The sequence below is a fragment of the Hypanus sabinus genome, chromosome 8, assembly GCF_030144855.1.
Source record: "Hypanus sabinus isolate sHypSab1 chromosome 8, sHypSab1.hap1, whole genome shotgun sequence".
NCBI classification, from domain to species: Eukaryota; Metazoa; Chordata; class Chondrichthyes; order Myliobatiformes; family Dasyatidae; genus Hypanus; species Hypanus sabinus.
The window spans coordinates 169,830,462-169,847,080 of record NC_082713.1 but is presented as its reverse complement, the minus strand read 5'-3'; the positions used below and the strand labels follow the sequence as shown (position 1 = coordinate 169,847,080).

At 42.7% G+C, this 16,619-nt stretch overlaps 1 protein-coding gene across 3 annotated transcripts in view; it reads right to left on the bottom strand.

Annotated features, from left to right (window-relative positions):
* gnptab (N-acetylglucosamine-1-phosphate transferase subunits alpha and beta) overlaps positions 1–16,619 on the bottom strand; it is a 68,451-nt gene continuing 51,832 nt past the window's right edge. Inside the window, exons 21-22 of one of the 3 annotated variants that reach the window (XM_059978527.1) lie at positions 8,953–9,043; positions 1–4,144 (exon numbers count right to left, since the gene is read on the bottom strand). In XM_059978527.1, coding sequence (XP_059834510.1) covers positions 4,067–4,144; positions 8,953–9,043 — 169 coding nt within the window. In that variant the 3' untranslated portion in view covers positions 1–4,066. Of the gene's footprint in view, positions 4,145–8,952; positions 9,044–9,083; positions 10,763–16,619 lie in introns of those variants that run through there. The other 2 variants (XM_059978526.1, XM_059978528.1) reach the window with 2 other exon arrangements.

Below are 16,619 nucleotides of genomic sequence, written 5' to 3'. Positions count from 1 at the left end.
CATATATGTCACCACATACAATCCTGAGATTCATTTTCTTGCAGGCATGCACAGTAAATCCAAGAATAGAATTAATGAAAGAGCACACTCAACAGCGCAGATAAACTCCTAACATGCAAAAGACAATAAATAGTGCAAATACAAAACAGAAGAAAAATAATAATAAATAAATAAGCAATAAATATTATGAACATGAGATGAAGAGCCCTTGAAAGTGACTCCACAGGTTGTGGGAACAGTTCAGTGATGGGACAAGTGAAGTTGAGTAAAGTTATCCCCATTGGTTCAAGAGCCTGATGGTTGAGGGGTAATAACTGTTCCTGAACCTGGAAGTGCGAGTCCTGAGGCTCTTGTACATTCTTCCTGATGGCAGCAGAAAGAAGAGAGCTTGTCCTGGGTGGTGGGGGTCCCTGATGATGGACACTCCATATGGATGTGCTTAATGGTGGGGAGGGTTTTACCTAGGATGGACTGGGCTGTATCCACTCTTTTTGTAGGATTTTCTGTTCAAGGGCATTGGTGCTTCCATACCCAGCTGTGATGCAGCCAGTCAATATACTCTCCACCATGCATCTATAGAAGTTTGTCAAAGTTTTAGATGTCATGCTGAATATTCATAAACTCTTAAAGAAAGAGGTGCTGCAATGTCTGCTTCGAAATTGTGCTTACATGCTGGGCCCAGGACAAGTTCTCTGAAATAATAATACCAAGGAATTTAGAGTTGCTGACCTTCACCTCTGATCCCTCCACTGAGGACTGGCTCATGGATCTCCGGTTTCCTCCTCCTGAAGTCAATAATCAGCTCCTTGGTCTTGCTGACATTGAGTGAGAGGTTTTTGTTGTGGCACCACTCAGCCAGATTTTCAATCTCCTTTCCATATGTTGATTCATCACCACCTTTGATTCGCCCAATGGGAGTGGTGTTATCAGCAAACTTAAATATGACTTTGGAGCTGTACATACCCAGACAGCATATGAAATGTTGTTCCTCCAACCTGAGAGTGGTCTGATCATGGCAGTAGAGGCCATGAACCAACAGGTTGGGATGGGAATTAAAATGGTTGGCCACTGCGCAGTCTCGCCTGTTGCAGATGGACCGAAGGTGCTCAACTTAGCGGTGCCCCCATCTAATCTATGTTGAGTCTCACCAATGTACAGGAGGTTGCATTGGGAATACCAGATACAGTAGATGACTCCAACAGACTTGCAGGTGAGGTATTATAGAATACTCTGCAGATGCTGGGGTTACAGAATACCTTGTAGTCAGTTGGATTTAGAGGAGCAGATTTGTAGGATCACAGACAGCTACAAGAAACATAACATGGTTATGATAGGTGATTTTAACTTTTCACATATTGAGTTATTTCCACACTGTAAAAAAGCTGGATGTGACGGTCTGTCAATTGTGCAGATGAAAGTTTCCTGAATCAATATACAGAGGTCCCAATTAGAGAGAGTACAATACTGTATCTCTTATTAGGGAACAAGACAGGACAGGTGACAGGCATGTAAGGGAATACTGTGGATCTAGTGATCATAATGGCAGTACTTTGAGCACGGATAGAAAATCCCCACAGCCTGACAAGATGCTCCCTTGGACCCTGAGAGAGACTGAAGCAGAAATTCCAGAGGTCCTAGCAGAGGAACTTAAGACGTCCTTAGCCACAGGCAAGGTGCTGGAGAACTAGAGGACAGCTACTACTGTTCCTTTGTTGAAGAAAGGCTCTGAGAATATGCTGGGAAATAGTAGGCCAGTGAGCTGAACATCAGTAATTGGCAAGTTATTGGGAAGTATTCTAAAGGGCTGATATACAAGTATTTGATAGGCAGGGACTGATTAGAGTTAGTCAACATGGCTGTGTGCATGGTTGGTCATGTCTAACAAATCTTACAGAGTTCTTCGAGGAGATAACAGGGAAAGTTGATGAAGGCAAGATAGTGAATGTTGTCTACATAGACTTTAGCAAGGCATTTGATAAGGTCCTGCATGGGAGGTTGCTCAAGAAAACTCACTTACTTGGCATTCAGGATGAGGTGAATCTGTGCAGATTGGTGATAACACATCCTCCTCGCTAACGATCAACACTGGCGCACCTCAGGGGTGTGTGCTTAGCCCACTGCTCTATACACACATGACTGTGTGGTTAGGCATAGCTCAAATACTATCTACAAATTTGTTGATGATACAACCATTGTTGGCAGAATCTCAGGTGGTGACAAGAGGGCGTACAGGAATGAGATATGCCAACTAGTGGAATGGTGCTGCAGCAACAACCTAGCGCTCAACATTAGTAAGATGGAAGAGTTAATTGTGGACTTCAGGAAGGGTAAGACGAAGGAACACATACCAATCCTCATAGAGGGATCAGAAGTGGAGAGAGTGAGCAGCTTCAAGTTCCTGGGTATCAAGATCTCTGAGGATCTAACCTGGTCCCAACATATCGATGTGGTTATAAAGAAGGCAAGACAGTGGCTATACTTTATTAGGAGTTTGAAGAGATTTGGTATGTCAACAAACACACTCAAAAACTTCTATTGTTGTACCATGGAGAGCATTCTGACAGACTGCATCACTGTCTGATATGGAGGAGCTACTGCACAGGACCAAAAGAAGCTGCAGAAGGTTGTAAATCTAATCAGCTCCATCTTGGGTACTAGCCTACAAAGACATCTTTAAGGAGCGGTGTCTCAGAAAGACAGCGTCCATTATTAAGGAGCTCCAGCACCCAGGGCTTGCCCTTTTCTCACTGCTACCATCAGTGAGAATCAGTACAGAAACCTGAAGGCACACACTCAGTGATTCAGGAACAGCTTCTTCCCCTCTGCCACCTGACTCCTAAATGGACATTGAACCTTTGGACACTACCTCACTTTTTAAAAAAATTATACAGTATTTGTTTTTGCAAGTTTTTAAAAAATCTATTCAATGTACGTAATTGATTTACTTGTTTATTTATTATTTTTTTCTCTCTGCTAGATTATGTAATACATAGAACTGTTGCTGCTAAGTTAACAAATTTCACGTCACATACCAATGATAATAAACCTGATTCTGGTATTCTGGCAAAAGACAAGAATTTACATTCAAAATTTAAACAGTTAGTATCTTGATGGCAGAATTTTATTTTAAAATTAATAACCATAAAGGTTAATTGCACATTTACAGATAAAACATCAATCTCTGATAAAATATAAAAAATGGATTTGCTTCAAGAAGGGGATCACTTTGAACATACAAATACAATAAAAATTACGATCACCCTGTCACACAGTTGCACCAATTCCTCTAAAATAAATAAAATTTCTAACGCCACTGTCACCTGTAATATCCAGGACAGGCACTTAGGTACGGAGTGTGCGGAGAAGAACAGATTGAGATGAAAGATGTGATCAGATTTAAATATTTATACTTTTGGATAGCATGTTAAAATTAGTGTATTTTAACATATTACCCGAAGTATAAATATTTAAATTACATCAGTTAATGTATTTTACATTAATACAAGCAGTACTCTGATGCACACATAGATGAAGCATCGTATCAAATGCAACTACATTTGCAAAGTTCAAACGCCATAAAAGACCCTACAGTCGAATTGACAATACAGGCTCTTCGCAGTCCTCAAAGTGACAGTATGATCACCTTATTTCACAATGTTTTTTTTAATAGTGCAGTAGTTCAAACACAGTATAATACCATTTCTGCAATGTACGTAGGTGCATCTCACTGAGAACAGCACTTCAATGACTCCTTTCGAAAACACCTCCACCAATTCTATTTGTGACACTGATTTCCCATCCCTGATGCACTTTCATGCTTTCAATAATTTTTTAGCTTGTGAGAAAGCCCAAAAGGCAACTGTCAAGTTGTTTCTGTAAAATACACTCAGTTTCTGGTCCACTACTTTCCTGGGTAATGCTGCTACCCAGTTCCATTCCTTTTGCTTCATTCAGAGCCTTGTTTGCCTCTGTCATCCTGTGATCATTAATCATTTTCTTCCTTCTTGCTGGAGAAACAGCTGAATTTTGGTTTAAGAACAAAAACAGAAGTTTGTCATCATTCCCCTTACACACTGCTTCGATCAGGAGCAACATTTGTGTACACTCGTCTTCTTGGGAAGATCTTTCGCTTTAGTGCAATCAACTGAGAAAACAAGAAGCAATCCGCAATCTTTATTGTGAAATGAAATCTTTTTGAGTGCTACTTCAAACTATAAGTGCTTGTCCACAAAACATCTGTTAACAGGAACAAAGGACATACAAAGCAGCATTAAAACGAGGTAAGTTTACACACAATGAGATTATGTGCTTCATAGATTTGGTTTGGGATGTTTAATTATGGTGCTTTTTACTACGGTATTGTGAACAAGTTGATGAAAACAGCACTTTGCAATCATAGCAGCATCTATGGATGTAACTGGATCTACAGAAAATTGTAGACTTTTTTTGGAGACTGTACTCACTGGAATTCAGAAGGATGAGAGGAGATCAGCGAGAAGACTTTAAAGGGAGACGGCTATTCCTTCAGCATTTTGACCAGGGCACAACTCTGCAAGTGTGTGGACGTCAGCCAGTGAAAACAGCAATAAGGGTTTAAAAGGAGACAGCCTTATAGAGCAGGTGTCAGTGGAGTGAGCAACAGAGTAGGAAGGCTTTGGCGTTAACGGGTCGAGACAAGGTAGGTTGCCTGTGTAGGAATACAGACAGGAAGTATGTGTGTGAGGCCGGTTTTCTGTGCTTGGTGTCAGATGTGGGAGGTCCAGGAGACTTCTAGCCTCCTGGACGACCACATCTGTGCCAGGTGCATCAAGCTGCAGCTCCTGGGGTCCGTGTTAGGGAACTGGAGATGCAGCTCGATGACCTTCATCTGGTCAGGGAGAGTGAGGAGGTGATAGAGAGGAGCTGTTGGCAGGTAGTCACACCGGGGCCTCGGGAGACAGATAAGTGGGTAACAGTCAGGAGAGGGAAGGGCAAGAGTCAGAGGCTAGCGACTACCCCTGTGGCTGTACCCCTTAACAATAAGTACTCCTGTTTGAGTACAGTTGGGGGCAGTGGGGAGACAGCCTACCTGGGGGAAGCAACAGTGGCTGCACCTGTGGCACAGAAGGGTAGGGAAAGGAAGAGGATAGCAGCAGTGATAGGGACTCTATAGTTAGGGGGTCAGACAGGGATTCTGTGGACACAGGAAAGAAGCACGGATGGTAATTTGCGTCCCAGGAACCAGGGTCTGGGATGTTTCTCATCGCGGCCACGATATCCTGAAGTGGGAAGGAGAACAGCCAGAGGTCGTGGTACATATTGGTATCAACAACATAGGCAGGAAGAGGGAAGAGGTCCTGAAAACAAACTACAGGGAGTTAGGAAGGAAGTTGAGAAGCAGGACCCAATCTCGGGATTACTGCTTGTGCCACACGACAGTGAGTATAGGAACAGAATGAGGTGGAGGATAAATGTGTGACTGGGATTGGAGTGGGGGAAAAGGGATTTAGATTTCTGGATCATTGGGATCTCTTTTGGGGCAGGAGTGACCTGTAAAAAAAGGACAGGTTGCACTTGAATCTCAGGGGGACCAATATCCTGGTGGGGAGGTTTGCTAAGGCTATTGGGAAGAGTTTAAACTAGGATTGTTGGGGGTTGGGAACCAAACTGAAGAGACTGGTGGTTGGAGAGAGTGTGTGAGGGAGGATAGGCAGGTGATCAAGAAAGGATGCGCTCAGACCGATGGTTTGAGATGAGTCTATTTTATTGCAAAGACTATTAAGAACAAAGCGGATGAGATTAGGGTGTGGATCAGTACTTGGCCTTTACAGAGACTTCGATGGCTCAGAGGCAGGAATGGTTACTTCGAGTACCAGGCTTTAAATGTTTCAGAAAAGACAGGGAGGGAGGCAAAAGAGGTGGAGACATGACACTGTTGATCAGAGATAGTGTCATGGCCATAGAAAAGGAGGAAGACATGGAGGGATTGTCTACGGAGTCTCTGTGGGTGGATGTTAGGAACAGGAAGGGGTCAATAACTCTACTGGGTGTTTTTTTTTATAGACCACCCAATAGTAACAGGGACATCAAAGAGCAGATAGAGAGACAGATTCTGCAAAGGTGTAATAATAACAGGGTTGTCGTGGAGAGAAATTTTAATTTCCCAAATATCGATTGGTATGTCCCTAGAGTTAGGGGTTTAGATGGGGTGGAGTTTGTTAGATGTGTTCAAGAAGGTTTTCTGAAATAATATGTAGATAAGACTACAAGAAGAGAGGCTGTACTTGATCTGGTATTAGGAAATGAACCTGGTCAGGTGTCAGATCTCTCAGTGGGAGAGCATTTTGGAGATAGTGATCACAACTCTATCTCCTTTACCATAGCACCGGAGAGGAATAGGAACAGACAAGTTAGGAAAGCGTTTAATTGTAGTAAAGGGAAATATGAGGTTATCAGGCAGGAACTTGAAAGCATAAATTGGAAATAGATGTTCTCACGGAAATGAGTGGAAGAAATGTGGCAAATGTTTACGGGATATTTGCGTTGAGTTCTGCATAGGTACGTTCCAATGAGACGGAAAGGATGGTAGTGTACAAAGGCTGTTGTAAATTTAATCAAGAAGAAAAGAAGAGCTTATGAAAGGTTCAAAAAGCTAGGTAATGATAGAGAGCTAGAAGATTATAAGGCTAGCAGGAAGGAACTCAAGAAAGAAATTAGCAAAACCAGAAGGGGCCATGAGAAGGCCTTGGCGGGCAGGATTAAGGCATTCTACAAGTACATTAAGAGCAAGAGGATAAAACGTGAGACAATAGGACCAATCAATTGTGACAGTGGAAAAGTGTATGGAACTGGGGGAGATAGCAGAGGTACTTGAGTACTTTGCTTCAGTACTCACTACGGAAATGGATCTTGGCTGAAAATTTAGAGCAACACACAGCAAGTGCTGGAGTAACTCAGCAGGTCAAGCAGCGTCTATCAAGAGGAATAAACAACTGATGTTTCTGGCCCAGACCTTTCATCGGACTGAAAAGGGGGAAGATGCCAGAATAAGGTGGGGGGGAGGGGGGAGAGTAGAGGAGAAGTAGTAAAGCTGGCAGGTGGTATGTGAGTCCAGGTGAAGGGAAAGGTTGGAGGGTGAGGAAAGGGAGGGAGAAGCTGCGAGGAGCTAGCTGAAAGAGGTAAAGGGCTGAAAAGAGGAGGAATCTGATAGAACAGGACAGTGGACTATGGGAGGTCAGGACTCCCAAGTGTAGTGGTTTAGATCTGAGTTCCATTGATATTAATGGGGATTGGTAGGCTTCAAGAAGCAAAGTGTTGTCTGGTGTTTCAATGTTGTCAATTTAGGTATTTTTTGCTAACTGCTTTAATTTAAAAAATATTACTTCCAATTTTAATAGTTTGCAAATATCTCCATTTTTAAAATTTAAGCCACAATACACTTTATCCAGTTGTCAAGGTTTGGTTTCAGAGTTTCAAGACGATTCGATGATTCACTCTGCACACTGTGCAGAGGTCTGGAATGATCAGCTAGCTGAAACATGATAAAAGCCTGTCCTGGCTTTTAGGTAAAGCTTTGCAATTTGAACAAGATTGCTTGGCTGAACAAGCCAGAATTCATCTTTTGTAAGATTTGTGCAGTGGGTTCACGGCTGATTAGCATTACTTAGAGATGCACTAATCAAACTCAGCTGGATTTAAGAAAAGGGATTAACAAAAAGGGCTGTATTAACATAGAACATAGCACTGTGTAGGTCCTTCAGACGACGATATTGTACTGATCTTACCTGACATCCCCGTAATACTTTTAAATTATGCCCTCTCTGAAATTAAACTGAAGAATACCCCTTCACAATACTGCTGATAAAGTTGGGAAGAAAATGACAAAAGATGTCACAGATGAGGGAATTATATTACCAGATGGCACTTGTGAATATGAATTCCTACATAGCAATGGAATATGAATTTTCCTAAAGCTTATTTACCAGGTATGGAGTGAGTAACAAGATGTTTAATTTTGGTGCTTGGAAGCCACAGGAGGAGCATTGTGGACATTTCTGGACTCCTGCTACAGGAAAAGTGTGGTTAAGCACAGAAAAGATTTACGGGGATGCTGCCAGGACCCGGGGCTTGAATTATAGAGAGAATGGCCAGGCTAGGTCTTTAGGAGAGTGAGGAGCAACATTATAGAAATGATTAGGGGCATAGATAAAGTAGACTGGGGAGGTACGGTAGGGTAGCAGTTAGCACAATGCTTTACTGTACCAGCGACCTGGGTTTAATTCCTGCTGCTGCCTGTAAGGAGTTTATATGTTCTCTCTGTGACTGCATTGCATGGGTTTCCTCCCACAGTCCAAAGACACATAGGTTAGCAGATTAATTGGTTATTGTAAATTGCCCTGAGATTAGGCTGGGGTGAAAGTCCCTATTCCATGCTGTAAAACAATACTAAAAAAATTAAATGATAACAGCCTTTTCCCCAGGATAGGGGAGTCCAAAACGAAGGGCCATAACTTTAAGGTGGAAAGAAAGGAGGGGCATCTTTTCTAGGTAGAGGGTGGTGAGTATATGGAACAGGCTGCCTGAGGAAGCAGTTAAGGAAGGTATAATAGTGTGATTTAAGTAGTATGTGGATATATACAGAGAAGGGGGGCTTGGACAGATATGGAACAAACGCAGGAAGTTGGGACTAACTACAAGGGCCTCATGGTCAGATGGATGGGTCACCATGCTGTATTGCTCTGTGACTTCAGATTATTAAAAAAAATGAAGAGCATGAGATATTGTATGTTTTATGAATCCAAAACCAAACCTCATACACTTCCCATTACGCCAAATCTTCTCAAGACTCACAAACCAAAAATTCTATAATATCTAAATAGTTGCTTCTCCACTGGAAACATTGCCCCAGCTACCAGAAGGTATATCATGATTTTCAATCAAACAATATCCATAACAAATTCAAGATTTACGCACCTGTTCAGCAAAGAAAGAACAAACAGTGAAAGTGATGAGAGTCACAAGCACACAATGTGTCCAGAACTTCAACTTGTCTCTGTAAGCTCTCCTATAAGGAAAACAGTCTATTACATTTAACTATTTTAAATACAAATCATAGACTTGGCAGCTGATTGATTCTCAAAAGTGTTTGTTATTGCTGACATCATAAACCTTGATAAGCATCTGATAAAACTTTACCCATATGTGCACATGCGCGCGAGTGAAAGATGTCCTATTTGCACCCACATTTAATTTTCATGTTCTTATTTGTGTTCATTCTATGATTTCATTCACTGCAATGTTCTGAGCTATAGCAAATATGAGTGAATAGGAACTCAAATTATCAAACTTAATCAGTTGTTTTTTTTATTAAGTCAACATCTTCAATGGCCATATATCCAGACTTTCAAACAGCTTTGCAAATTAAATTTCTCACCCATGATTTCGACAATCACAGCTACTTCCTGACCCAACCCTACCACCCCACAAACCCTCAGTATATTCATAACCCTAAACCTTAAGATAGATACAAGGAGGAGAAAGATCTCAATAAAGGCAAATAGTGAAGACGTGGGCCAGATCAAAGTGGCAGGGTCAAGTGACATTGAGTCTCCAGTAATGAGATGAAGAGACACAAGAGGGATAATTTCCCTACTGTCCCCATAATTACATCTCTGAGTGGTCCCACCCTCTCTCTAATTATTCTCTTGCTCCGGATGTATGTATAGAATGCCTTGGGATTAATTTTAATCCTACTTGTTAAGGACATTTCATGGACGCTCCTGGGTTTCCTAATTCCCTTCTTGTGTTCTTTTCTGGCTTCTTTATAGTTCTCAAGGGCTGTGTTTGATTCGAGCTTCCTAAGCTTTACATACTTTTCCTTTTTCTTACTGACTAAATTCATCACGTGTCTCGACATCCAAGGTTTCCCTTATCTTCTCCTTCCTTCTACAGGAACATTCCTGTCCTGTACTCTGCGCAGTTGGTCTTTAACACTCTCTACATGTCAGGTGTGGAGTTGCCCAAAAACAGTTATTTTGATGAAGGGTTGACTGTTTACTCTTCTCCACAGATGCTGCCTGGCCTGCTGAGCACTGTATATAGCCCCAATTAACTCTCCCTAGTTCCTGCCTAATGTTCTCGTAATTTGCCCTGCTCCAAATAAACACTCTCCCACAAAGTCCATACTTATCCGTATCAATAGCTATCTTAAAACTTACGGAGCTGTGGTCACTGTTCCATGACTGTTCACCCACTGAAAGGTCGGTCACCTGGCCAGACTCATGACTGAACACCAGGTCCAAAACAGCCCCTCCCTCTTGTTGAACTATCTACATAATGATTTAAGGAAACTTCCTGGATGCACCTAACAAATTCTGCCCCATCTAACCTCTTGCACTAAGAAGGTGCCAGTTTATATTAGGGAAGTTGAAGACCTCCATGACAACAACCTTATTGTTTTTACACCTTTTATTAATCTGCCTGTGCATCTGTACCTCAAAATACCAGTGGCAATGGGGGGGTATCTGCAATACAATCCCAGAGTGATCGCATTCTTCCTTTTTTTTGTTCCATCCGTATAGACTGTGCTGGCATTGGAGAGGGTTCAGAGGAGGTTAATAAGAATGATTCCAGGAATGAAAGGGTTAACATAAGTGTTTGATGGCACTGGGCCTGTACTCACCGGAGTTTAGAAGAATGAGAGGAGATCTCACTGAAATCTTTCGAATATTGAAAGGCATAGATAGAATGGATGTGGTGAGGATGTTTCTAATAGTGAGGGAGTCTAGGACCAAAGAACACAGCATCAGAATAGAAGGACATCCCTTTAGAACAGTGATGAGGAGGAATTCCTTTAGCCAGAGCCTGGTGAATCTGGTCAATTCATTGTTATGGATGGCTGTGGAAGCCAAATCATTGGGTACAGTTAAAGTGGAGATTGACAGCTTCTTGATTAGTCAGGGTGTCAAAGATTATGGGGAGCAGGCATAAGAATAAGATTGAGAAGGATAATAAACCAGCCATGATGGAATGACTCAGTGGGCTGAATGGCCTAATTGTGCACCTATATTTTATGGACTGAAGGGATTCAGAATGAAGTTAGAAGAGAAAAGGCATCCAGGAGGGATATCATGTCTCAATTAGACAGCATCACATTTACTGCGTCAGAATCATACAGCACAGAAACATGACTTTCGTGTCATGTAAACACGAGGAAATCTGCATATGCTGGAAATTCAAACAACACACACAAAATGCTGGTGGAACACAGCAGGCCAGGCAGCACCTCTAGGAAGAAGTACAGTCTATGTTTCAGGCCGAGACCCTTCGTCAGGACTAAATGAAAGAAAAGATAGTAAGAGATTTGAAAGTGGGTGTCATGTATCTATTTACCAGCAGTTTGCCCATGGTTTTCACCTTCTAACCATCCATCCCAGGCAACATCCTTGTGCAGAGGAGGTTCACTATCTCCAGTGCAATCACATCCCTCTTATAATGTGGTAACCAGAAATGAACAGATTTCAATCAGATGTAGACTAACCAAATGTTTTATCTAGTGGAACCCGTTCTTCCATTCCAAACCCTAGCTAATGAAGCCTAGCTTTCCCACATGCCTTTTAACCATCAAAGTTACCTGTGCTGCCATTATCAAGAATCCTTGGTCTTGCACACCTAGCTCGCTCTGTTCCTCAGTATTCCCTTGCGCCTTACCATTTATTGCATTTCTCCTAGACTTTCTGGTCGTTCCAAAATTTCTTTAGGATTAAATTCCATCTGCTATTTCAATGCCATCTTAATCTCCATTCTTTCCTAGTTTGAAGCATGCCATTCAAGAAGCAATACTGTGAACCTTTATCTGCACCCATTCAAAATGAGCATACCATTTCTTTGACAAGGGCTAAAGACCTAGTAAATGACTACATTTATTTTGAAGTGCTCACAAATGGAATTAAAAACTTACTGACTCCAGTAAATCACATCCTTTTGTATATTAACAAAATGCACCACATTTTAGAATCAAAATTACTATATCATTACCTTGCTGTATATAAATAGCTGTGTAATAGTCTGTAATCACACTCATTAACAGTAAGTATAAATAAGACAAATGCTATTCTTGGCAACACACTGGACTAATCTGTGAGTACCACTGGTCAAGTGAGGACCAGCATGTTTTATTATGTTGTACAAGGAGAAATAAAATGAAGTACAATTTATGATGATTTTACAAACGGAAATAGTATAGCAGACAGTGCACTGCCCCTCAAGAGAAATGGAATAGGGATGTGTTACCATTCATCACCTTCATGGTTATAAAGTCTAAAGGTTCTATACACAAAATGCTGGAGGAACTCAGCAGGCCAGGCAGCATCTATAGAAAAAAGCACAGTCGACGTTTTGGGCTAAAACCCTTCAGCAGGATTGGAGAAAAAAAGCTGAGGAGTAGATTTGAAAGGTAGGGTGAGGGGAGAAACACCAGGCAAAAGGTGAGACCTGGAGGGGGAGGGATGAAGTAAAGAGCAGGGAAGTTGATTGGTGAAAGAGACAGAAGGCCATGGAAGAAAGAAAAAGGGGGAAGGAGCACCAGAGGGAGGTGATGGGCTGGCAAGGAGATAAGAGGGAAAAGGGGGTGGGAAATGGAAGGGGGGGCATTGAGGGGCATTACCAAAAGTTTGAGAAATCAATGTTCATGCCATCAGGTTGGAGGCTACCCAAATGGAATACGTTGTTCCTTTAACCTAAGTATAGCCTCACCACGACAGTGGAGGAGGCCATGGATGGGCATATCGGATTGGGAATGGGAAGTGGAATTAAAATGGGTAAGCACTGGGAGATCCTGCTTGTTCTGGCAGATGGAACGTAGATGTTCGGCCAAGTGGTCTCCCAATCTGGGTCAGGTCTCACCAATTCACAGGAGGCTACATTGGGAGCACCGAAAGCAGTATATGACCCCAGCAGACTCACAGGTGAAGTATTGCCTCACCTGGAAGGACTGTTCGGGGCCATGAATGGTAGTGAGGGAGGAGGTATAGAGGCAGGTGTAGCACTTGTTCTGCTTGCAAGGAGAATAAATGCCAGGAGGAAGATCAGTGGGGAGGGACAAATGGACAAGGGAATCGCATAGGGAGAGCTCCCTATGAAAAGCAGAATAAGGGGAAGGGGAGTATGAGGGGAGGAAAAGAATAAAAAAAAGTTACCACAAACAGTCTAACAGGAGGGGGTCATCACTTCCCTGGCTATAGGTTGACTCATTATACACCTTTAGAGGTGGTAGAAGTTTCTGAAGAATTATGTACTAGACGTGGAGACTGGTGGGGTGGTAGGTGAGGACAAGAGGAACTCTATCGCTGGTAGGGTGGTGGGAGGATAGGGTAGGAGCAAATGTGCGTGAAATGGAAGAGATGTGGTTAAGGGCAGTGTGAATGGTGGAGGAAAGGAAGCGCCTTTCTTTGAAAAAGGACATCTCCTTCGTTCTAGAATGGAAAGCCTCATCTTGACAGCAGATATGGAGGAGATGGAGGAATTGAGAAAAGAGGATGGCATTTGTAGTAGGGTGGGATGAGGTGTAGTCTAGGTAGCTGTGAGAGTCCATGGGTCTGTAATAGACATCAGTGGATAACCTGTCTCCGGAGTTAGAGACAGTGAGATCAAGAAAGCGAAGGAAAGTGTCAGAAATGGACCAGGTGAATTTGAGGACAGGGTGGAAGTTGGAGGCAAAGTGGATGAAGTTGACAAGTTCAGCACGGGTGCAGGAAGCAGCACCAATGCAGTCATTGATCCACTTTCATCCTGGCCTCAAATTCACCTGATCCATTTCTGACAACCCCCTTCTCTTTCTCGATTTCACTGCCTCTACCAAAACCCCGTGCAGCACATTCCAAGCACTCATCACTGTGACAAAAACTTGCCCTCACATCTCCTTTGAAATTACTCCTCTCACCTTAAATGGATATCCTCTGGTAATAGATATTTAAACCTTGGAAAAGGATGCTGCCTGTCCACTTCAGCTACGCCTCTCATAATCTTATAAACTTCTGGATAGGTAGATATTTCACTGATGCCACAGGAAGTGTTAGTGTCACAGTGGCACTACGAGTACACAGACAGACAAATATTAGTAGAGATGCACGGAAGAATAAAAAAAAGTTACCTCTAACAGTCTAACAGGAGGGGGTCATCTCTTCCCTGGCTATAGGTTGACTCATTATAGAGGCTAATGGCCAAGGGTAAAATGACCTCATATAGTACTCTTTGGAGCAGCACAGTTGTCTTAGTCTATTACCAAAAGTGCTCCTCTGTTCAGCCAAGGTGGCATGCAAAGAGTGAGAAACATTGTCCAGAACTGCCAGGGTTTTCCATGGGGTTCTTTGTTCTACCACAGCCTTCAGTGGGTCCTATAACAGAGCCAGCCTTTCTAATCAATTTATTGAGCCTGATGGTTTCACCCATGTCGTTGTCATTGCCCCAGCACAAAACTGCATACAAGACTGTACTGGTGACAACAGACTGGTAGAACATGTGAAGGAGTTATAGCCCAGTGCTGCTGGTAGCCATGTCTGACACACAACTCTGATTTTGCACAAACTGCAGTCAGGTAGTTCATTATCCAATGGAAGTGTCAACCTGCATTGAACAGAGCTTTTCCCCAGAAATGAGGCACTTGAGAAATCAAAAATCATGATCCTCTCTGAGCTGCCCTGCTTATCCAAATCGGAGTAGGTTCTGTTATGCAGGTAGATACCAACATCGTCAACTCCAATGCACTCCTGGGAGATCGAGGGCTGGTCTGATCAGGGATCAAAGGTGAGAAAGGACCAGCCTCACATGATGTGTGAAGTCAGGGCCACTGCATGGTAGTCGTTTCTGTGGCCCTTCTGGGGTACTAGGACCACACCATGTTTTCCACACAGTTGGGATGCTTTCCAGGCTGAAATTCAGATTGAAAATGTGCTGGAGAACTCCACACGGCTGCTCAGCGCACTCCTTCAGGACCCTGGGATTCACACCATCTGGTCCCGATGCTTTGCCGTGTCTGAGATTCCCCAGAGCCCTTCTCACCTGCTCAGTAGTGAAGGTGAGTCCACAATGACTGGGGTGTTGGTGGAAAGTGGGGGCTGTGGGAGGGGAAGATCGGTTTGATAACAGTTGATATGTGGAGGTGTGGATGATAGACACAGGGCAAGGAAGGGATGGAGACAGTAGTATCCCGTGATGCTCTTCCACGTGTAGAACTGGAGGGGGTAGGAGGGAGGAAGGGAGGCATTGATGCTGAGGGAACATTGGGAGCCTTGGCATTGGACAGGAGTGCTGAGGGGGCTGTAAACAGGAGGGCAATTGTCAAACCTGTTGAAGATCTATCAGATCTACCCTCAGCCTCTGCCCTTCCACAGAAAACAAGCCAAGTGTTCCAACCCCTATTATAGAACATGCCCTCTAATTCAGGCAGCATCCTGGTAAACCTCTTCTGCACCGTCTCCAAAGCCCCAACATCCTTCCTATAATGGGGCGTTTAGAACTGTATGCAACCTAACTAGTTTTACAAAGCTGCAACATAACTTTCTGACTTTTCAAGTTCAAAGTTGATTATTGCTCATCCATACATGAACATAGTCAAATGAAACAGCATTCCTCAAGGCCAAGTTGAAATATGTTACCAATAGCACATAGCACAAATGGTTACAATTTCAGAAAAACACAGTCACGAGGGAACAAAAAGTATAGGGTTAAACTCAATGCCTCGACTAATAAAGGCAAGCACATCATAAGCCTTCTCAAATTGAGTGGCCATTTTCAGGGAGCTATGAAATTGGACTCCAAGATCTATCTGTTCATCAACACCATTAAGGGTCTTGCTCTGCCCTTAAGTGTACTGTCTCTTTACAGGGGTAACTCCATCTGCCATTTCTCTACTCATATCTGCCAATGATCTACATCCTGTTGTACTCTTTACTAATTTTCTACGCTATCCACACTACCACCAATTTTTGTATAATTTGCAAACTTACTAACCCACCTATCTACATTTTCATCCAGGTCATTTATACACATGACAAATAAATAGCAGAGAAACCAGTACAGAACCCTGAGGAATACCACTAATCACAAACCTTCAGCTACAGCAAATCCCTTTGACCAGTACCCTCTGACATTTAGCCAGTTCTGAATCCAAACAGGCAATTTATCAGGGATTCCATGCAACTTCATCTTCTAGATGAGCCTCCCCTGGGGAACCTTTACAAACACCTTACTATTGTTCACAAAGACAACGTCCACAGCTCTGCCTTCATCAATCACTCTCATCACTTGATCAAAAGAATGCGGTTGTTGCGTCTGCTTCCACCACTCTCTTCAGCAACGTACACCAGATAAGGTACACCAGATAAGCAGCAGTCAATGGGAGAAACACTCCTCTAAATTGCTAACATCTTACTGAAAATCGATGTTTCCTTTAGGTTAATTCACCTCTTTTATGGGGATGTGATAAAGATGCCTGCAGGCTAACTCATCTGTACTCCTCAGTTTTATTTATTTGGTAAAACAGACTAGTCTCTCACTAGTCTGCAACACACTGCAAAATTTTTAGTAATTTATACCAATATTACGTCTTTGTAAAAAAACCAACAAATTTCAAGTTATTTAAG